This window comes from Apteryx rowi, unplaced genomic scaffold (genome assembly GCF_003343035.1).
Source record: "Apteryx rowi isolate R43461 unplaced genomic scaffold, aptRow1 scaffold_742, whole genome shotgun sequence".
In the NCBI taxonomy this organism is placed as follows: domain Eukaryota; kingdom Metazoa; phylum Chordata; class Aves; order Apterygiformes; family Apterygidae; genus Apteryx; species Apteryx rowi.
The window spans coordinates 261898-284579 of record NW_020451030.1 but is presented as its reverse complement, the minus strand read 5'-3'; the positions used below and the strand labels follow the sequence as shown (position 1 = coordinate 284579).

Below are 22682 nucleotides of genomic sequence, written 5' to 3'. Positions count from 1 at the left end.
AAGACTTCCACAGACAGCTATGAACAAGAAAGGAAAAACCGTAAATCTTGCATTATTATGGAGTTCATGTAAACACTGATTCCTCCAAACCAAAGGACATATTTTAAATAGTGCATAGAGCAATTTTGTGAAGCAATTTTGTAGACCAAAGTAGTGTTTTCATTGATTATATAAGTCATAGAAATAAAACGAGCATTCTACAACAAACCATTCAACTGAAATGTAATAAAATAGTTAATCTTTGTTTGAGGAGGCAAATATGTTTAAAATGCCTTGACAAAACAAATAAAAATCACAAAAAGCAAACTGGTTCTTCATGCATAATGCTCCTTCATTTGAAGGAACACAAGATAGCTCATTCCATAGATTACATTTGGGTGTGATTTCTTCAACTTAAATCAACACCATGCTGGATACTTGAATGCTTTTGAACCACAGAAAAATCCTAAAGATTTATCAAGTCCCTGGGACTGGGCTAGTCCTCAAATTCCAATGTTCACAGTTAAACAGTCACATTAAATTTCATGTTTTTATTTTGGGTAGAAAGACCTTCTCTTTTACTACAACAGGCTTGAAACTATTCCTTAAGTATTCACAGTTTATATTTAAGTAAAACCTGAGTTAATAAAAAAGAGAAATTTTGTCTCCTTACTATCTTGAAAACAAGAAAGACAGAAGAAAATGGTATCTACACTACAAGATGATTTGAAAATGAAAACTGATCATGGAAAGTTCCAAATGTAATCTATCATCAAGTTATCACTCTCTAGTACTGAAAATAATTGTAATATTTCCCTGTTCAAAACCACCAAATATCTTCAGTATGGTTGATGATAAAATCACAGAAAAAAACCCAAATGCCAAAAAAAGTATAGAAATAAATGGATTTTTCAAGAGTATTTCAATATTTTTGTAATTTAAATAGTGGAAAAATCTGATCTGGCAGAAAGGAGAATCTGAAACAAACCACTTTCCTTTTGGAACAGAAAAGATCGCTTTAAGCCATTTTTTAATAGGTCTGCCTCTTCTATAGCTGGTCGCATCTTGAGGATCAACCTATGGTTGTTTTCTCCAGATTACTAGATCACAGCATACCACTGCTGATTCTCAGAACTGTCCATAGATCACACTGTACCTGTGCCACCACATGAGTCATGAACATAAGGCTAACGCTGTACACTGAATGCATAGAAAAATATTCTGTCCTCGCTTTTAATCCACAGAACTAATAAGGCTGTTTTTAAATGTTTTATCGAGTTTTGCATACAGATATTCATATAACACCATCAGTTTTCAGACCATAGTTTAAGAGCTGCTGTTTTAAATGCTGTAGCCAGTATTAAAATTCTAGACTTCATAGAATCAATGGAAAAACAAATTAATTTCAAGGGGGCCAGAAACTTACTCTCAATTTTCAGAGTTATTTCAACTCCTCAAATGTATTTCTTTTGCCACACTCCATGTCCTCGAGTCCTTGTCACAGCTGCTACCCTTGTAGTAACAAACGATTATTTCACAGTCCTAGTTTGTACACAAAGTGTTTTTTCTGTCAACCAGCTGCTGCTATTGACAGAAGACATCTTCTGCGAAGCTTACTCCTTCTAATTTCCCAAATATGCTTATTTAACACTTCCACACCATCTTAAGAAAGTCTTTCTTATACTTGTAGTTTAGAAAACTCAAAGACCTTCCACACAGAAACAAAGTAAATCTGTACTTAATATTTTATAAACCTTCTGCCCCCGTAATTTTGGCAGTTATTTAATACCCTCAATTTAATAAGCACAACATCAGAATCAACAGTGGAACATCCTCCAGGTTATTGTAAGGCAACAGATCTGGCTATATTTTTTGTTAGTATTTGCTTATTTTTAATTTCTTTTCACATGTATAATTTATATCTCTTTAAAAATACCAGCATTTGACGCAAGTCCTTGCACAGACTCTGAGACAGAGGTGGTATATAATTGAAACCAAGGGGAATACTGAAATATTGGGAATAGATTTCAGAGAATTACAGTAAGCTTCCCCAAGTGTTCCATAAAAATGTATCATCTTCACTCTACTCTTGAGTCAGTCACAAATTTGGGGGTTTCTTGGTTTGTTTTCACAGATAATGCATCAGGCTATATGCATGAAAACATAGGGTTTTTTCTTCTTCCTATGCATATTTAATGGTCTCTATCCACAGTGCTATTCAAATTATCCTGATACAATCTGCAAAATATTTGTAATACATTCCAACTTTTCTCTGAAAGAGATCCAGCCTAACTACTCTGATAGATTATCAGAATTTCATTTCATTCTTATAAATAATTTGAAAGTTAAAATATACTCTGAAATCTAAAGTATTTGGGATAAACAACTACACATCTTTTCAAGATAGATTTCAATACTTCAGGGAATTTCCTTTTTTTCATTGTGGTTACTGATGGAAGTCCCAATGCAGCCTCAAATGACTAAATTTTCTTTCTTGCTGTAACACCAGAAAACTCTACTAGAAATTTCAACTACTCTCTTTCATGGATAGACATGGTCAGCTGGCCACACATATGGCTGCTAATGTAAGGAATATACCTTAAAAAGAAAAAAAAAGCAGCTAGGCAAAAGGCATATGACAGAGTTCTACTGCAAGCATTCAGTAGCGAAGAAATTCCAGAATTAAGATTGCCCACTGCACAGCAGACCAGGGGTGCATAGAGTAATCTTCTACCCAGCCCATTAGAATTGCCATCTCAGTACAAATGCTAACTATGCAAAGGAAAAAGTCTTATTGAACTGGAAAATTCCCCAAACAGACTTCTTTTTAAAGAAAATGTCACAGTGCTACTCTTTCACCAAGGAAGGGAACACAGCGCAGTTTCTCAATTGTTGTGGTATGTTTGTATATTTAAAAATTATTACCAAAAATGGTTAGAAAAAGAAATTATCTTAGACTGTTGAGGAAAACATTTGATTCATGAGCTACAACACAAAATTTTGACTCTATAACTTGCGGGAAAGAAATAATTCATGAATATAATTTAACTTAGGCCTTGTATTAAGAGTCCAGTCAAACAGCACTGCCCTACTATTACAAGAGAAAGCTGTTCACATCATACATTAACTGCCATCCTGGGGCAGCCCAAGGGTCTGCCTAGTCTAGCATTCTGCCTCCAATAGTGATGGGCTGCAGTTTATGGAAGAATACAGAAATCTGAGCAAGCATACTGATCACTCTACCAATACTCCTTTACAGCATTTAGTATTTTAAGAGCTATAGAGGGTGTCCAGTCTATCATGTTTAATAGCTACTGAGAGACTTCTAGAGCTTATCTAATTTTTTTGAACCTATTTAGACTTTTAGCCTCCATCATATCCTATGGCAATGAATCTTACAAAGTAATTGTGCTCCTTTGAAGCACTTCTTGGTTTTTGTTTTTTTTAAGCCTGCTGCAAAGTATAAAGTCATTATATGCCTTACTATTTATGCTATGAAAAGAATGGTTAGTCACTTTTTCTCTTCCTATCCATATCATTCATGATTTTGTAGACTTCAGTCATATCTCCCAGTACATCTGTTTGAAGTTGTGGAGTCTTCACCTTGTTTAGTCTGTCTGTTTTTGGAAGCCATTAAGTACCTCTGAACATCCATATCTCAATTCTGTGTAGCTTTTCTGTTTGAACAGGGTGTCAAAAACCCTCCCATTTTGTAGATCCTGCAGATTATATACATTCATATCAACAAGAATGAGTTCATTTTACCTCATTTATTCCTTTCTCATCCTTAATGCTTGACAACTCTCAAACCATGTGTAATATTCCTACTGAAGACCCTTTGGACTCACTCTGAAACTTTAAAGAAATAATTCTTACTTATTTCCTCCTAGTGAGTCATATCTGTGGTGTAGTACATGTATATGTACTTCTAAAAATTCATTCACTTTTTGATCTGGACTAATGAAATATAAAGGCAAAAAGGCTATAGGTCAAACAATAAACACTGGCGTATTCCCACCCAATCCTTATTTTGGGATGATAAAACAGGATGAAATTCAGTAAGAGATCAGGGTAAGGTTAGCTGTCTGCTTGTAGTATTCACATGCGAACTAGATTTCTAGCAAACAGAGAGAATAAATAAAGGCCAATGGTGAATTGCAAAGTTATTATTCTATACAATGGCTCTGCAAAGTCAAAAAAACAGGATAAAAAAGTTAAAGACATCAACACCATTTGATGGAATTATACTCTAATTCAAGCGGTGCTCGTTTCATATTTTTGTATTAAGACATCAAAGAAAACATCTTCATTGTCAAACAATGCCTAAAAGGTTTGTTTTCAGAAATATCCCCCAATATACCTTTTTCTAAAGACTCAGAGTATAGCCTTCATCTCAAGATGGGCTGGTGTGGTTTCACTCATACATGTCAACATTCTTTTTAATGTAACACTCTCAAAATTTTTTATTCAACAGACTTGATTTCATTCCTGTGACTACAGTGAACTTAAGTCCTTCTTATGAGTCCTGCACTTTTTGTTCATAGTAAATAATTTTCTTTACTATTTTACACAGTGAAAATAAAACAGATACAGCATTTAACCATTAATTGTCTGATTGAGGGTAATATTAATGTTTAGACAATTGCTAGTCCATACATTCATATCTTTTAAATAAAAATAAAATAGTGAAAAATATTTTTTATTAACTAACTAGAAGTATTAACAGAGGCAAAGTAATCTCAGTTGTTGAATGGCTATAACAAGAAATTGAGCTTATATTGCTAATTATATTTCTACTCTCCAGTGCTTACTAGCTGCACTACTTTAGGGGAGTCTCTTCACCCCTCTGTGCCTCATTTCTCCCCTTTCAAAGAACAATATTAACTGCAAAACCTTAGGGGATGTTTGAGATAAAATATTTAGCACACAAGAGATGACTGTCTATTTTATATGTACAGATAAGGCACCACAGACAAAATGCTGCACTTATTTATTGACAGTAATGCAATATATACAAAGTATCTCTCCCTTCTTTCACAAAACATTCCATTAGACTATTTTACCAGCCTGAACTGCAATCACCTAAGAAGTGACCACATAGGAGAGGATAAAACTATCAGTTTCCTTCAATAAGAGATAAAGAAAGGGAAAGTCAGGACCTACTGAAAGGAGGACTAGTGAGGGGATGACTTCTATCATTTGGCATGCAAATGGTGGCCATGCAGACCAGAGTTATGAATATCAATGACTAGGCATGATAAAGCATGTAATTTTGTTACAGTAACCATTTTTCTAACAGTCTTGTCTTTCAAATGAAATATTACATACCTATGAAATAGTAATATTTTTTTCTTACTACTGCTGCTCTAATAAAATTAACATTTCAAATTATTATAAACACTATGTATACTGAACCTTAAAAGTTTTGATCATAAATTTCAATTTTTTTGGAAGGAATTAGCAGGAAGGGGAGGGGAGTCACTAAAACCAAAAAAGTCAGTTTAAGGTGCATATTATTTTTTATACAGTAACTTCTAATATGACCACTAGGTGGAAATATTGTACTTACAGTTGGGGATGTGGCTGCTGACAGCAATGGTAAAATTCCTCCACAAGCAATAATAATATTGTCTACCATCTGGGAAATGAGGTGTATTGTGTTGTGTACAAAAATAATATTTTCATTGCTATTGACAAAGTCCATCACAGACTTTGTGGAGTGACTGCAAGAACAGAAAAATGGATGAATTAAAAACAAACATTTAAAATGAAAGTTTAAATCATTCTTTGCAGCTGGAACATGAAAGTTATTCAGATACAAAGACAAAACCTTTGCTACAAGACTTTACATGTGTAAAAATATACACAGAACTAGTCTAATGCATGAATTCACAGCTACCTAATTTCACACCAGGATTAGTTGCAGATACACAGCCCAGAACAATGGCTCATAACCTTTTAGTCCCAGCAATCAGTACTTTACTTCACAGGCAGCTCTACTCAGAGCAATAGGGCTGTTTCTTCAGAGTGGAAGTTCATATTCAATATTAATAGAGTTCATCATATCACAGTGTCACTTAAAGCAGCCCTGATAACACTTAATGAAATTACACAAGTGTTCTTGGTGTTGGTATTTTTTTCTCTGTCATTCCTACAGGCTGATCTGTTGGACTGCCAGTGATCAAAGAAACCTTCTGCTAGTGTCTTCAAAGAGTAACTTGATGATCTGGTGATACCTTGACCTTATCTACATCCAGTAAATTCTTATAAGAGAAAACTAAAATATTTCCTAATATTTCCTAAAGCTATTTTCCTAATATTAACTTTAAGCATTAGCAATAGCTTTACACAGATGCTGATATGGTTAATGGAAATCTCAGTAACTCCATACTGGTGAGAAATTGCCCCATGAAACAATCACTCCCTAAAAATATAAATCACAATGCTAGAATATTGAGGAATACTTGGCCTACTAGTGATATGTTCTTTTCCCCAAACAACATTGTTGCCAGCCAGTAAACAAAAATTAACGGCTTAAACTGAAACAAGTGCAAACTAAACTCCTAATCTCCAAGTATCAATAAAACACAGAGGACAAGTAAAAGATGTTTGGCAAAAAAAAACCAAAAGAAAATTAAAACTCTCTATTTCCTAGTGACTACCACAGAATAGTTCATGAAACTGGAAATTAAATCTAATATAAATTGGTCCTTTGATATCATTAAGCTAAAGTTTTCTGAAAATGACTTATTCCATTTTGGAAATTAGATTAAATAATGTCTGTTATACCTAAGGGCTATGATAACAAGAAGTTATTGCTTATTTCTTTTAAAGCATACAAAAAATAGGAAATCACATTGCTGTCAAAAGCAGCAATATAACTGCCAAGGCTAACTACAGTCAGGAGTTGGCATGCAAAATAAACAAAATTATCAGCTAGAAAAAGTGATTCCTTAAAAACTATTTCCTGGAAAGTTTTCAATTTATAAGGTCTGTCTCAAAGGTATCTCTTAATTAGACTAACTGAAAGAGAGGCAAGTTACTGACCCACAAGTCTTCCTCAGGTCTGAAACAGAAGCAGCAGATTCTAATGTTAAATATAAGCTGAGACAGCAGCTCAGCTTAGTTAGGTATGAGTTACACAGTCTCTGAAGAAAGTAGAAATTGTTGCCTGTGAAATAGAGCTGGTGCTGGTTGGGAAGGGCTGAAAAGAGAAGATACAAGATACAGAGGGCACTTCACCTTACAGTAACCCTCTCCCCTCCCCCGATATCTCAGCACCTCCCCTGTACAACACAGGGGCCATCTAATTTTTCCTTGCTGACAGAAACACCATAGGAGTTAAATAAGAAGCAACCATCTACCTTCTCCAAACATGTACATCTGTTTCTAGTGCAAACAGCAAATCTGTCAGGAGCCTCTGGTGCATTGGAGACCATTTAAACTCGGGAATACGAAACATAGTTGTGCGTGGACCTGGACTAAACTGTCGTCGCTGCTCTTCTGTCATTGGCATTCCTCGAAATCCCAGGTCAACGCGTAAATCTCGGTCTTGTTGGGTGACAGACCGACCCTGCACCGCCTACGTTAACAAGAAGTTCAAAAATCGTGTTAAGATTGTGTACTATATTTAGGAATAGATAAAAGAATTTGAGAAAGGATTGGTTAAAACTGAACTCAAGCACRGACAGGAGATATTGTTATCCCAGCATGGGTAGTATCAATCAATAAAGGAAATATCCCAATTCAAATCAATCTGCGTTTGGGGCCTATGGCTTGCCTTACTTTCAGGTATTCCCTGACTCTTTACATTTAGGTTCCTCACTTTAAATATTACAGGAGAGACCAAACACAGCATACACAAGCAACAGCAACAAGATTTTTTCCTGTCTTACATTGATCCTATCTTACATTGATCTGATAAAAGTTCTTTAAGGTTTATATATGATTTTAATCCTAACAGATAATTACATGCTTCATAACTTTATATTCTTAAAATTCAATTATTATAGGTGAATTTCATCAAGGAAAGAGGTTAACGGACAGTCAAGTCCCAAATTACAGAGACAGGATGTTATATGGTAGCAGTAAGTACAGTAGTCAGATCATTTTTTCATTAAAGACTTATCTTACAAATTCACTGTGCTTATGTGTGCATATATGTACATAGTGAGTGAATACTGGCATTTCACTTGCTTCTTGCTCTTTAAAACAAAATCTATATTTCAAAACAAAAACTATCTGCTCCTTTTTCTTACTCTTTTCTTTTCATGCCCATTTATCAGTTTCCATGATATGAACAGTCCTAATTTTATGACTGAGAACAAAAGTGTTTGGGAACTGATAGCAACAAATATGCTCTTCCTTTCAAGAGTTTTAGGTGTTTGTTCTTTATTACACAGAATGCTTTTAAATATAAGAATCCCTACACAATGCTTGATATTCTGTTTTATGAGAATTTTCTCAGGTTTGAAAGCATAAGAGAATCGAAAACTTTTTTATCATATCTATCTAGGTAATATAAAGTTTTAAGCACTATCTGCTCTTCTCTTCAAAGGAGCAGTTTTTAGATGGCTGTCAGAACCCACTGGTTTGAATAACCTTTTTTTTTTTTCCTTTAATAGGAAAAAGCATGTGTAATGGAAACCAGAGATTCCATAAGTACATGAAATTACATTTACTGGAGATTTCTGAAAGCTCTTTCTGAAGAACAACGCGCACAAGCTGATCTGTGTTCTTTTATCAGACATCTGCTTTGAGTGTCAAGGTATCTTAGAAACTCTTTCTGATGACATAGTGTGCACTACACAGTACTAGGCAGAGCAATTTTTGTAAGCCCTGGCTCTTCCACCACAGTCTCAGGAAGTCTGCTTGACTTCAGAATTGTAGGAGATCAATATTAGTCCATCTGACAGTAGTAAGGCAGTCAAATCTTTAAGGTAGCCACTTTTTTCAGCTGACAACATCCTTACAAGCAATCTTTGAGTACATGCTATAGTCTCAGAACAATGACAGTGAGGAAATTAATTCTGTGCTCCAAAAATACAAAAAGAACCCATTTTTTTATTGCCTATACAGAGCACAAACTCTTTGAAAGAATAAGTTTCTATCTTAGACCTTTCAATTTTAAGGATGCTGTGTCTTTCACAAAAACATTAAGTAGTAGGATTTTCAGAGACAGCCCTTGACGGGAAAGGATCTCTGAGAAGAAGGTAGATACCTCTTCTTTTAATAAAGATCTCCAGTCTGGAAAATCAAATCACAGTTTTTCTTCTATTATTCCTAAACCATTCCTTTTCTTGTGCCTAGATCAGTAATATGGGAGTCATTTATGCCTGCATTCCTGTATTGGAAGATGCATTGATGCATTGAAGTGCTGTAAATAAAAATTACATACTGAGGAAGGTAAAACAAGAGTAAGAAATACTTAATAAATAAAAAAAATAGATATTAYTAATCTTAAAAAATATGCAAACAAGATCCTCGAGGCCTAAGGCAGAATTATAAGAGCATTAGTTAATCTGTCTACAAGAAATAAGGGGAAAGGATGAGAGGTTCCCTTAGCTAAGTTTTTAAATTAAAACATCCACAATTGCAATACGTTTTCTACACAGCCATAAAAGACTTCACAGTGTCTTACACTGCATCACCCTTTTGAAAGCAAATAGGCTTGGAAGATGGACTCCTCTCATATAATTAAAGAAATGTACTTTAAGCACCTGCCAGACCTCATACTAATAATTTACCCAGCAGCAAAGAACACTGATTACATCAGACACATACAAGGCTACAGCACTTGAAACTTACTTGGGTTGTGGTAGTTGTCTGGATCTTCCTTATCTCCTTTCCTGCTTCCTTACCATCATCAGATCTTTCTGTGTCTGATATTATACTTCCAGCATCAACACTAGGTACAGTTTTGCTACCAGAAGACTCTGTCTCAAGAGTTGTGGCCGTCATTTCAGCATATTCTAATCCTTTAGATGACGAAGCCAATTCCCTCTCAGAAATGCTACTCATTCCATCTGAAGTTGTATGAATCTTGAACTCCTTGTCCTCTATTATACTTGAAGGACATGTTATATCTACGCTACCTGTCATATGTGCAAGCAATCCCAAATCATCATTTACACTAAGATGCATTTGCGTCTCTTGCACATTTGGAATAGAAATGTGATTACTTGAAAGTTCAGGTAGAAGTTTCTCCTCTTGACTAGGTATTTTATCAAAGAGAAATGAGGTACTGTTAGTAGAAGGTTCATCTTTCTCATCAGCTAGAGTTATTAATGGACCGTTATCTTTTTCCTCATTCTTCTTAATAATACCCACACTTCCATGAACATTATTTTGGAGTTTCTCAACAGCAGCACTATATACGTTATCTAAAAGAGATTCAACTTCCACGAGTGCACCATTTTCTCCAGTTACCAGTGTCTCCGGTGATAAATCCATATCATCAAGTTTTACTTCAGTAGCTTCTACCTTTTCAGCTTTTATATCAACTAAAAGGTCATGAACTTCCACATGTACTCCTCCTCCTGGTCTCTCAGCACTTCCAAGCACATCATCTGACACCTTTGTAACCATGAGCAAGTCCCTGGTATCTGTACTGACAGGGTAATCTGTTTCACTTTCAGGACTTTGGCTTTGTGAAAGGTCTTCTATCTCTCGAATTTCCATTCCACCTTTCGCTCCTGTTGTCTGAGATGAAAGACCTGAGATAGTGCTCACATTCCCCTTTTTCCCTTTCTTTATATTCTCTTCCTCTTGCCTTTGATATTCTTCATACATTTTTGCTAGGTACTCCTTGTGAGCCTCATATGTGACCTTAAAAAGAAAAGAACAGATTAGGCGGACAAATATATACATTAAGTCTGACAAAAACCGGTAAGAATCCTAACTACATAATACTAAATATATATGGCTCACAGAATGTTTCACAGCAAAGGACCTACACTGATGATAAAAAATGCCACCTTGACATATGTTCTGATAGCCACCAGATGGCACTAAATCACTTTAAATCTTGTCCACTTTATTTCTAGCCACTTTGGGGGAATTATTAAGATCAAAAAAAACCCTTCCACGAACCACTTCTTACCTTGGAATGAGCTATAGAAAGAGTATCCACCCACACTCTCCATCCTCCCCATTCATATTTTATTGCATGATACAAGAGAATACGGAAAATGTTGTAAACCATCTCTGTGATCTTCTGTTCTTCAGAGTTCTTAGGGTTAATGTATCCCAGAGAAAACATCCAGTCCTGCCACACTGAACACTGAAGTAAACATCTGAAGTGAAATAATTAGGTCAAAATATATCCAAATGAAGCTTCTTTATTTTGACATTGAGACTGTTAAAATAGGAGGAAAATAATATGTGTCTCCTCTGAACATGAATCCAGTGTTAATAACAGACTTTAAATATTTTAGGATCAATAAAACAATTTAAAGTATATTCAAACAGAAGAAGCAAATATTAGTTGCTGACTTAAGAAGTGTTACCAAAACGATATTCCATTTATTTTAATATATTCCATTTAACATATGGTATAAAACTCTACACACAGTAAAACAAATTGCTGTTACACCCAAGTCAAGGTTAACATTTATACTAGTGAGAAAATATTATATGTAGTAACATACCTTCTGTTTTCACGGCTATTACTGAAAAGTTTTATCATATCAGATAAGAACAAACGTCGAACTTCCATCAGCTCAGCACTTGGTGTGGAGTTTTTTAACAGTGTTGCCACCACCTTAAGAATCACTTTGAAAAAATAAATTAGTTACATAACACAATTTAAAAATATTTGTAAAAAAAAAAAGTTGCTGACAGGAACTAATGTAAATAATAAGTGAACCTCAAACGTATTTGAGATATTCTAATGAATTTCTTTTGCTTTCTGAAACATCTTTCAAAAAAATCTAGCCAATACTTTTGTCATATAAACATACATATGGTCCTTACTTGGATTCTGAATTTTCACTGTAGAATCTGGCTCTGGATGTGGTTTATGAACAACTTGAGTGCATACTTGTTCTGTCAAAATCTAAAAGACAGAATATTAAGTTCCTTTTACCATTTTTTACTTAAACTCTACATCATAAAATTTCTTTGTTACTCTTTAATTTGTTAAGAAGAACATTTACCATGGCTACACCATAACTTCATATAATAAATTTTGGCAAAATATTTCTATTCCTCCAAGAATGGAAACAAGGAAATTCCTGTATGCAAAGAGCAAGACTTTTACACATATAATATGGTTGGCTATCTAATTTTTTATTTAACTGGCTAACTATACAATAATGGTGTTTTAAATATATGGGTCTGTGTAAGCCACACATTACAAAAGGTAAAACCTTACGTGTGACAGTTGCTGTTTGACTCAAAATGGTATTTCTTGGGAACAAAGATGGTTAACAATGGGTAGAGAATTGTCTAAGATCCTATTTCAACTCCATGTTGATCTTAACATGTTTATCTTAATCTCCTTAAAATTCTCCCACAGAAGAACAGGCCGCCAAAGATGAAAAGGAAACAGTTTTATTTGAAGCACCTGTCATTTTCCTAATGAAGTAATTTGTGTCACCAGAATACCTATCATCAAATTTAATTTACTGTTGCTTGCACTACTGATATTTGGATGCTACAGTAAGTAAAATCACCATAATTGCTTTAAACAATCCAAAGGTATGCCAAATGGCTACTCCACCTCTAAGTACATGTACTGTAACACAGGTGTTGAATAAAGACATCAGCTATATTTAAGAGATCCACAAGTAGAATGTCTCATTTTATATCTTAAACTCAATTATGGCTAAATATACTGACAACTAAGCAAAGATTCTGGAAGCTTTTTGAAACAGCATTAAAAGTTAAGTCAATTGATTAAATTTTGCCGTGAACCGCAAATAGCTTCCTTATAAATCTGCAGAAACTGACCTAAGGCTATTTAACTACAAAGCTGGTGAAATCAATAAATTATTCAAGTTTAAGATCCATTAAGGAATAACAGTGGGACATGTAAGAAAAATACAGGCATAATTCATTAAAAAGTTTGGTTTATGTTACTTGAAATATTCTGGGTGTTAAAAAGGCTTCTCAAAAACTGGAATAAAAGCAGGGTAACTGTCTCTGCTATACCAACACTTGGTATCAATCAACTAAAATGTATTTCCATCAGTAGGTAGATTACTTAAGAGTTTTTGACATGAAAATGCAGTACAAATTTCTAAATCTGGGGTATGATTCTTAAAGAGTTTGAAAATACTCATCACTCCTCAGAAGACTTCAGATTTGGATGTTGCATTAAGAAACATGTCACTAACAGGAATCCTCAAAAGTCAAATGAAAACTTATAGATCTAAAAGAGGTGTGAAAATCAAAAAGTTGCTCTGAAACTTTCAGAATATGAAAACACATTTGTAGCATAACTTTCAAAAATCCCTGTAACTAAGCAATTCGGAAAAGTCAGTCCTATATGTACAGAAGAGTGTTTGCAGAACACCTTGTAAAATTAAGACAAAATACAATTATACATTTATATATATATATATTATTTTAACATAAAGTGTGTAAACTGTGTAATATTATTGCATATGATGTAGACACCTACTGAGCTGTATGCTGCTGCATGATCTGCTCAGTATTGGTGAGGCCACATCTGGCATACTATGTCCAGTTTTGGGCCCCCCAAATTTGAAGAACTGGAGACAGTCCTGCAGAGGACCACATGGATGACTAGGGGACTGGAACACATGATATACAAGAACAGGCTGAGGGAGGTGGGTTTATTTAGCCTAGAGAAGAGAAAGGTAAGGGAGGAATCTAACTGACATCTTCAGCTAAGTGAGGGTTTACAGAGAAGACAAAGCCAGACTCTTCTCACAGGTAGACAAGAAAAGGACAGGAGACAACAGTCAAAAGCTGCAACATAGGAAAATCCAATTGGAGAGAAGGAAAAAAATTCATCCCAGTGGAAGGAATGATTAGGTTAGGGGAAATAAATGGTTAGGAACTGGAATAGATGTGGTATCGTCATTCCTTAGAGATTTCAAAATTTGCTTGGAGAGGACCCTGAGCAACGTGATCTACCTTTAAACTTAGCCCTGCCTTGAGCACAAGATTGGATTAGACAACCTCCCAAGGTCCTTTCCAACCTAATTTTTCTAAATTTTAACTATTATTTTTTACTGTAAGAATGTAGTTTCATCATGAAGCGGATTTAATCATGTGTAATTTTTTAAAAAAAATACATTTTCTAAAAAGTGCCCTTCATACACATTTTTCATAGTGATATATATTCAGACATCAAAAATTCTTTCATAGATGCATTACATCAAAAGTTATTCTTATCCATTACACCCATAACCAAACCCAGTATCTTTTTTTATACTGGATTCTGTTTTCCCCAACTAGGGAAGGGAAATAGTCACATACATTATCCCACAAGAAGAATCCTGTGACTTCACATAACGAGCAACGTAGATCATTCTCCAATTTCATGAATTGTTCCTGACAAACTAATTGGTCTGTATTATGGCAACACCACAGACCTTTTTACACTGGGATAGATACCAGTGGTTCTATGTATGATATTCTGTTTTTAAGAAAAAGCTAAAAATTTAAATGGTTTTTAATGCTGGATTTTCAGTAAGTATATTTAAGCAAATGTATTTCACTAGTAATTTATATTTATTGCAAAGCATATCTTTAGCTCATTCATTAATCAATAGTCAAACTAACTTCAGAGGTAAACGAAGTATCTTTGAATGTGTGTTTACATATTGCCATTGAAAATAGAATAACAATATGACTTTGCTTTTTATGAGAGAACATGGAAAATATCTGCATCAGTCATAGGGCAAATAGTTTGTACTTCTGCAGCCTCCTAGCTCTGATCTGACTGCAAGAAGCTACTGTATCTGAAAATAACTTACATGTAACTTTAAAAGTATTCTTTAGTTTCAATTAGCCACTCTTACAGCTTCCTGGTTTTCAAATAAATTTAATCTATTCTATAAGGTAAAGAGGGGTTTTGCAGCATCATTTGACATCATTTGTTTTTAAAATTTTCTAAGTATGATAGAAACTGTTAATATTAAGGATCAGTAAGGTTAAATACTACGCTTACAGATCCTAAGAAGATTCAAGAAAACTGCTGATTTTCAAGAACTGAAGGCATTTGGGTACTCCTTTCAAAAAGTTGCTTACTCTTCTCAATGCTTTAAACTCTCAACAGAAAGTGGCTAGCCTTTTGCCAAAAGATCTAGTTGACCATGAGGTACAGGAGATCAATTATCCTGACTCAGTTGCCTCAACCAGGCAAATTCATTTGTGAAGAAAGTCCAAGCACTAAATGGATGACTTTTCTGTTTGTTATTTTAACCACAACTGGAATCTCCAACAGGTTAGCATGCTGCTTAAAGGTCACATCATGTGATGTCTTGTATTAACTAGGATGGAAGTCTATGACTCAGTTATTAGTGGTTCAACTGAGAATATGGAGGATATACAAATTGAGACTGGATTGCTGCAAACCATTCCTCATCTGTGGTTCACACGACTTCAGTGAGTCTGGTGAGAAGACATTTAGCTGTTTCCCTATAAAGTTCATGCTGTCTTCTATTAACTCATGTTTTACATGATTATTTGGCTAAGTCTTTCATACAGGGTCTTTAGTCCAATGATTTGATTGGATTTTCCTATTGCATATAATAAATTAGCATTAATTCAGAAAGTCCCAGGACTGTAACTTGAAAAGCAGCTGCAGATATAAAACCCCTCACAGAGATCCATAAAGAAGGGGGCTGTGTTTCTTCTGAAAATGGTAGATGGAACATGGTAGGAGAGAAGACTAAGATAACTGCCTTTAAGGAAAGGATCAAGGTAAGGGGGAAGGTAACAGGCTGTCATCCTAGACGTACCTCAGAAAAACAGAGTAAAGATGAGGTTTAACACTTGTCAGACAGACAGAGGCTTAAGGAATATTTGACTGCAAGGAGACTCTATGGCATGTGGTATAACAGGGGAACGTCTATAACATGGGTTGAAGAGACAGCAGCAGTGCTTTCAAAGAAAAGGTATTTAATAGTTACTACTCTCTGTTTTCCCAGAGACACAAATCTCTTAAAATATATACATAAATGTAGATATATAGACACACATACAAACATAGCTATTGTTACAAACCAAATTAACTGAATTCCTTAATGGTGTGGCTTCTCTTTAAATACAATTTAGAGCGTAAACACCTCTGTTGGAACCTGGAATCTAGTTACTACCCTCAGATTTGCTTGCTCCTTCTACATGTTCATGAATCCTGCATTCTTGCTTGCATAGAGGCAGAGCTCCAACATGTTCCCATCTCAGAGTACCTTAAAAGCCTGCTGGTTAGAGAGGCCTAACATGCATGCTATAAAACATGGCACTATATTCCTCTCTCCTCCTCTGGCTGGTCTTTGGAATGTAAATGGCTGTGGATGCTGCACTCCGTGATGACCTCAATTTTGTCACAGAATTTTAGGTATTTTCTGAGCACACCAATCATAGATGCTCTCAGGAAATCTGCATGCATCTAGACTGTGAAATCCAAATGGTCAAACCACACAGGGCAAGCTTTGTAAAGACAATGAAGTCCTCACATACATGCAATAAAAAATAAATTTTGACATCTGAAAAAGTCATTGGCAAATACACAATGTTCAGGTTATGACAATCAGAGGAAAAAGTTTTCTACATTGCTCAGAACCATAAATACCAAGTACCATTTTAGTCTTCTATGTCTTTTTTGGATCCAAGATTCAGTATCTAGCCATTACACCTATTTGTGTCTAAAAGAAAAAAATCTTCCTAGTATATAAGATGCTCAAAAACTATAGAAGATTCAACTCAGTCACTATTTTAAAAAACATTTGCAGATTGAACAGGACCTTTATTCGTTTGGAGGCTTGAGGACACCGATCTGGATCAACCTGATGTTGATAATATTTTGGTTTAACTGAATTGCTCATCATCAAAACTTCTGCAAGAGGCTGGTAGATAACTGAATACTTCCAGGTCATATTCACTTGCCTCAAGCAGTTTATAATACATCAAAGTTATTGTGTTCAGTTATTATTTGGATTACTATCAACATTACTAGTAAAAAAAGAAAAACAGCACTTTTCAGAAGTTTGTAAGCTTCAAAGGAATTGCACAAAAAAATAAAAAGGTGCCTCTTTGGCTCCAGCACTTTCCATTACAAACAATGGAGGAGTAAGCAACTGCCAGACTGCAGTAACTTTTTTTTTGGAAAGTGATGAACGTCTTAAATAGCAGAATGTTTTCTATCTCCTTTTGCAATGCTATAGATAGATGGAAAATTTTACAGAGAATATGTAAAAAGTATAACTTTCTTTATAAAACTATCCAAAATGTAGCAAAATAAATTCTGAACCAAGCAATCATATCTTAGAATTGCTAATTAAAATGTTCTTGGGGTCTGGAGAACTGAGATATTTTAAAACACAAGATCATAAAAATATAATTAAGTCATAATTTTTACAACAGAGATCATAATCTGTATGCTTAATTAATTTGTACCTCATAAAGTGTGTTATACGTTGTAACGGTCACTGTATTTGTATGCAGCATCAATCTTTCTCCCAGAAGAGTGAAAAGACTGTGTGTATGCATGATTTCAACTTTTCGCCTAGATGAGAAAAAAAAAAAGCAAAGCATATTGAAGATTTTAAGTAGATACAAAAAACACAAAAGCCATATATTTTGATGTTGTACTAAAATGTTTTAAAACCTGTTATTCCTTAACTGTTATGATTTAAAAATCATTTAAGATTTTTCTCAAAATGAATATTATTGTAGTATACACAAAGGTTCTCAGAAAGCTATTTTGTATTTGGGATGGGCTTTTGTATAAAACAAATGGCAGACCATTCTCATCCTCCATCATTTTCATGGCAGAAAACAATAAAGTAACTCCTTTCTATCCTTCTCAGGCTGGGGAAGTTCATGATGTTCATAGGCTGGTTAATATGTGATCACTGGGGAACATATCTTTTGTCGCTCTCTCAAGCGCTCAAGACTACTCATCCTTAGATCTTCCAACATATATACTAACATTTACAGACTATCAAAACTGTCAGGGTCTTCATATATCATTATCTCATGCAGTCAAAATAATTAAATCCTGGCATATTATATTTTATAAAGCAAACAAAATAAAAAAATACTGAAGAGTTATGAAATTCCAAGAGACTGAGGTACATAACTTAGCATTTTACTGTTAGCATCAAAACATACTAGAATCTTAAAAAACAGAGAAGAAAGTGCCTCTGGTTAGCAAATATAACATCAGTGAATTTCATCTGTCCCATAATAATATTCTCTTTCAAGTGCATATAACAATGTAAATTAAGAGTGCTTATTGTATATTGCATCTCTAAACTTATCTACTACTGTAATAAACAGAAAATCAGAAAGCATATTCAAAATAATTAATAATCTATTTGAAAGAGCCAAAACAACATGAATTTTAAAAAGTACAGTAAAGTTGGCTGGTTTTTAAAAAGCAGGAAACTCCCTTTCTTGTGATTAATGCTTAACAAAGGTTGAAATGAATAATGAATTAATGAATAACAGAGATTTAAACCACACAGATTCATTCTAGAACTTTTGAAATGAATACATTATAATTTTCAGGTAGCCATAAAAGAGAGTGGTAACATCTTGTAACAGTGTGCACTTTTCAGTGCACAGAAAAGTGTCGATGAGTTACTTGTAAGAAAAACTAAAAGAACTAAACCTTGTGAGCTATGATATAGCAACTAAAGTGAAAATTTAGTGGAATATATACGCTTAATTTTACTTAAACCAGCAGGTTCAACTTGTACTGTTCCTAAAGATGGATGTACTTTCTAAGAAAATGTATAAGGTATGAATTCTTCTAAAGAAAGGAAGAAATCGTTATTTTCGAGACACTTGTACACAGGTATAGCTAAGAAAAATATTAAGAAACATCATAAATATTACAGGTTAATATATCTGTGTAGCTATATGTTGCTGTATTTGAGATATGCTGTATTTTCATGTAGAAAATTATTAAACGTACATAAATACATAATACCTCTTTCCTGTTTTAGGAAGGTTCAAACATGCAGATTTAAACAAACATTTAAATAACCCTGAGTAGAACTGCTTTTGGTGGTAGAGTATAAAGAATAAGGGACGGCAGAGAAAGGAAAGAACAGGATTTTGCCAACTGTTTAAGGTTAAACAAGTTAGCCTATCATCACAAAAAAAAAAACAGTTAAGATATTCAACCTCTCATCTAACACATCACTTATCACTTCGTCTATGAATCAGTTACCTTCACCTATAGCTTAACCTGCAAAGAATGCCTGTGAACTACAGCAGTGGTAACTGTTTTTCTATCTCTATGTTTGGTTATTAATACTGTATTGGTGCACATTTCTTAAATTGCATTACAGCATCTCTTTACGCAATTTTGCTTTAGCGTATTAAAACAGAATGGCAGTAGAATGCCTGTTCCTTTAGTGTCAAATACAAATCTATGCATGTAAGTGGTTTATAATTTTATGCAGTTTACAATTTTATAATTGCTTACAATTTCCTATAGTTGAACAGAACTTTATATAACCATGCATATGCATACATACATATGTGCACAAATACATATCTCACAAGCATTATCTATAAAATATGAAAACTAGGAGGCATTTTTAGCTGCTGCAATCTACGTAAAATGTGAGCATTTACAGATGCTCTTGGGTCTGAAAATTCAAAAAAAAAAAAAATTACTGAAAATTCCACAGAACGTTCAAGTGGATTTCAATTACTTCAATTACATGAAAAATACATTCAGTCAACAATGGAAACTCCACTGATACGTCCATAATTACAATTATATCCTAAAGGTCAGAAAAGGAGATCTCAACTTCCAAAAACCATGTTTTTATTTTTCTGTAATACTCCACTAAAAAAGAATTTGCTACGTAGATTATTGGGTAAATGACGAATGTTTTTAACAAATATACTTAACTGGACACACACCAGGCCTCTGGTCAAAATATCTATTATTGTATTGGAAATAAATCTTACTTAATCCAACTCCTATGAATCTGAAGAATTTTAACCTGTTATGTTTGAAAAGCCCTTTGAGATTCTTGAGTGGATTATGAATTTGCTATATTATTTCCCAGAACACTATTTCACTTGCCATATCCCAAAAGAAAAATCTCATTTGGGAGCATGTTCTGAGCTAACTGTCTCTCAATTATGCAGTCCTACTTTATTGATCTGACTGAAAAAAGTGCAATGCACTTCACAGCAACACGCTGGCTGGACTCCTAGCGTCTTTCTCTTCTAATGAGGTTTTACATGATGAAGTCTCTCTATCGTGAAGTACACTGCTAATTTCATACTGCAGAGTCTCTGACTGGAAAATCTACATAGAAGAGGAAACGCGGGTAGCAGCACGTTCCACAGCACTGCATGTGTTTTAATTCTTCCTTAGCACCAAATAATGGAAGATGAGACTAAGTCCATGCATTTTGCCACATTGGTTCATTTTAAATGTGACTGTTTCCTGCCACCTTTGGTATGTAGGTATGTTCTTACCTCGTTTACAATCATTTAATTAATCTGTTTGCTTTTCCTTTCCTTCTGAATCCTTCTATTTCATTTCTTTCTCCCATTTTAAAAGCTATTTTTTAAAATTACTCTCCTGACACATTTATTGTAATGACACTGAAAATGTCAGCAACTGAACAAAAAATTTTTGATGATACTCATGTTTGCTACCATGCATAGATAATGTATAGTGGAACATGAAACATACCTTTATAAGTGCATTTTGAGAAAATGTTTTTAGGTCATTTTAAGACTTAAATTTGAGCATAGCGTGTATTTGGCAGACAATCATTATTTATTTTCAAATTTCACAGTAGTAACAAGTTAACTAGCAAGTTAATTATTTTATCCCAATGCAATTAAGGTAACAGAATCTGCAAATTATTAATCAGAAAATACAACAATGATATTCTAAGGAGTTCCTAAAGACTATCATATAGTAGACAGTAATAAGCACAAAAGGACAAAAATTATGAACTTAAACACATCAGTGTAATAATTTTAAAACTACACTTACTTATGACCCAAATGTTTAAGAAAATATCCAAGGACCTTCAAAGCTTGCACCCATATACTCTCGCTTTTGGAAGCCAACAGTTTATAAATTACTCTAAAAAGGAGAAACAAATTCAACAGGTTTTTTTCAGTTTATTACTAACGCATTACTAGCACATTTAGATTATATTTCACTGAACAGGGAAATTTCATAATAAAGTTAGGAAAAAAAATGAAAAAACTAACACTTTACACAAGATGGAAGGATATACTGAGAACACTAAGTACAGCTTAAGAGTTTGAATATGAATTCTTTAAAAATAGGAAAATACATCAGGCAGTCACCAAAGGAGATGTATCAAAGCCAAAAGTTCTGTACAGTTTTGGCTGTTAGTCTAAATATAGGTCAGAGACACGGTGTTTTGGGGTTCAGTTTAATGTTTCATAGCAGAAAGCTACAATTTTCTGTCACATTTCTAACTTGGAACAATCAAATGAAAAAGCCCGAGCAGTTGTAGCTCAAGACAAGAGAAGCAGTTTGGAGAAGTCAGGGTAGTTTACAGTTTATTAGATGGATGTTTCTGGATGCTACTAGAAAACCTTTCCTTCTTAAAAGCACTACTCAATGTCGTTTCTACACTTGCATTGAATAACAGGAGGTTCACACTGAAATGTCATTTATCAAAAGCAAAACGTGGCAATACTTTACACACACACACACACACACACACACGCACACGCACACACAAAGAATGCTTATAGCTATAAAGCCACATGATTGTTGCATCAGTTTAAAGTAGAAAAAAACCCCACACTCTGTTTTGGCATCCTGGATAAAAGAGGCCTCAAAGTTTAACCCAATTTTTCCTATGCTTTTGTTGTTGTATCAACTAGCATTGCCATTCAAGTAGTTTTAAATACAAGTAGTTGCATGGACCTTTTAATATTTTATGGAATAAACTGCTTGAACTTATGAGATAGACTTTTGTTTGTTTATCTGTTTTTGAAAGCCTCTTGCATTTTCTAAAGTATTTTTAGAACAACACAAAATAAAACACTGTAATTAATCATTAAATAGATACAAAAAAGGTTTTTATCCTCTGGAAAAAAAAATCAACCTTTGCATTACCAAATTAGATGTAAGAAAACACCAAAATAACACCACTTCTCCGACAGTTATAATTTATTAAATTTACTGACAAACAGATAAACATATGAATTGCACAGATACTTAAGTCTTTAGAGAGTATTTAAAGAGATTAGCCCAGGATTTCTCTCATCTCTCTCCTCTCCCCTCCAAATTATGTAAAACATCCAAAGACAGAATATTCAAAGTGATTCTCAGATATATACTTGGCTTTTTTGATGTTTCTTGTTAATTACATATTCTATTTGAGATTGAGAAGCAAGTACAACAGTACATTTGTCTTCAGATATGATAATGTGAATTCCAAGGGGAAAATTTTTGCCTCAGTGCTATTAAAAAATATTCTTTTTGAGCTATTAAATATACCTTGTTTTTGAAAAAAATATAGCCTAAATAAATAAGA

The 22682-nt window shown here is 34.1% G+C and overlaps 1 protein-coding gene across 1 annotated transcript in view; it reads right to left on the bottom strand.

Annotated features, from left to right (window-relative positions):
• LOC112976558 (neurobeachin) overlaps window positions 1-22682 on the bottom strand; it is a gene marked incomplete at its 3' end in the record, with an annotated part of 203918 nt that overhangs the window by 95735 nt on the left and 85501 nt on the right. Inside the window, exons 17-24 of the mRNA XM_026087943.1 lie at window positions 21155-21247; window positions 17572-17680; window positions 11953-12034; window positions 11628-11751; window positions 11081-11273; window positions 9787-10806; window positions 7344-7561; window positions 5549-5702 (exon numbers count right to left, since the gene is read on the bottom strand). Coding sequence (XP_025943728.1) covers window positions 5549-5702; window positions 7344-7561; window positions 9787-10806; window positions 11081-11273; window positions 11628-11751; window positions 11953-12034; window positions 17572-17680; window positions 21155-21247 — 1993 coding nt within the window. The remainder of the gene's footprint in view (window positions 1-5548; window positions 5703-7343; window positions 7562-9786; window positions 10807-11080; window positions 11274-11627; window positions 11752-11952; window positions 12035-17571; window positions 17681-21154; window positions 21248-22682) is intronic.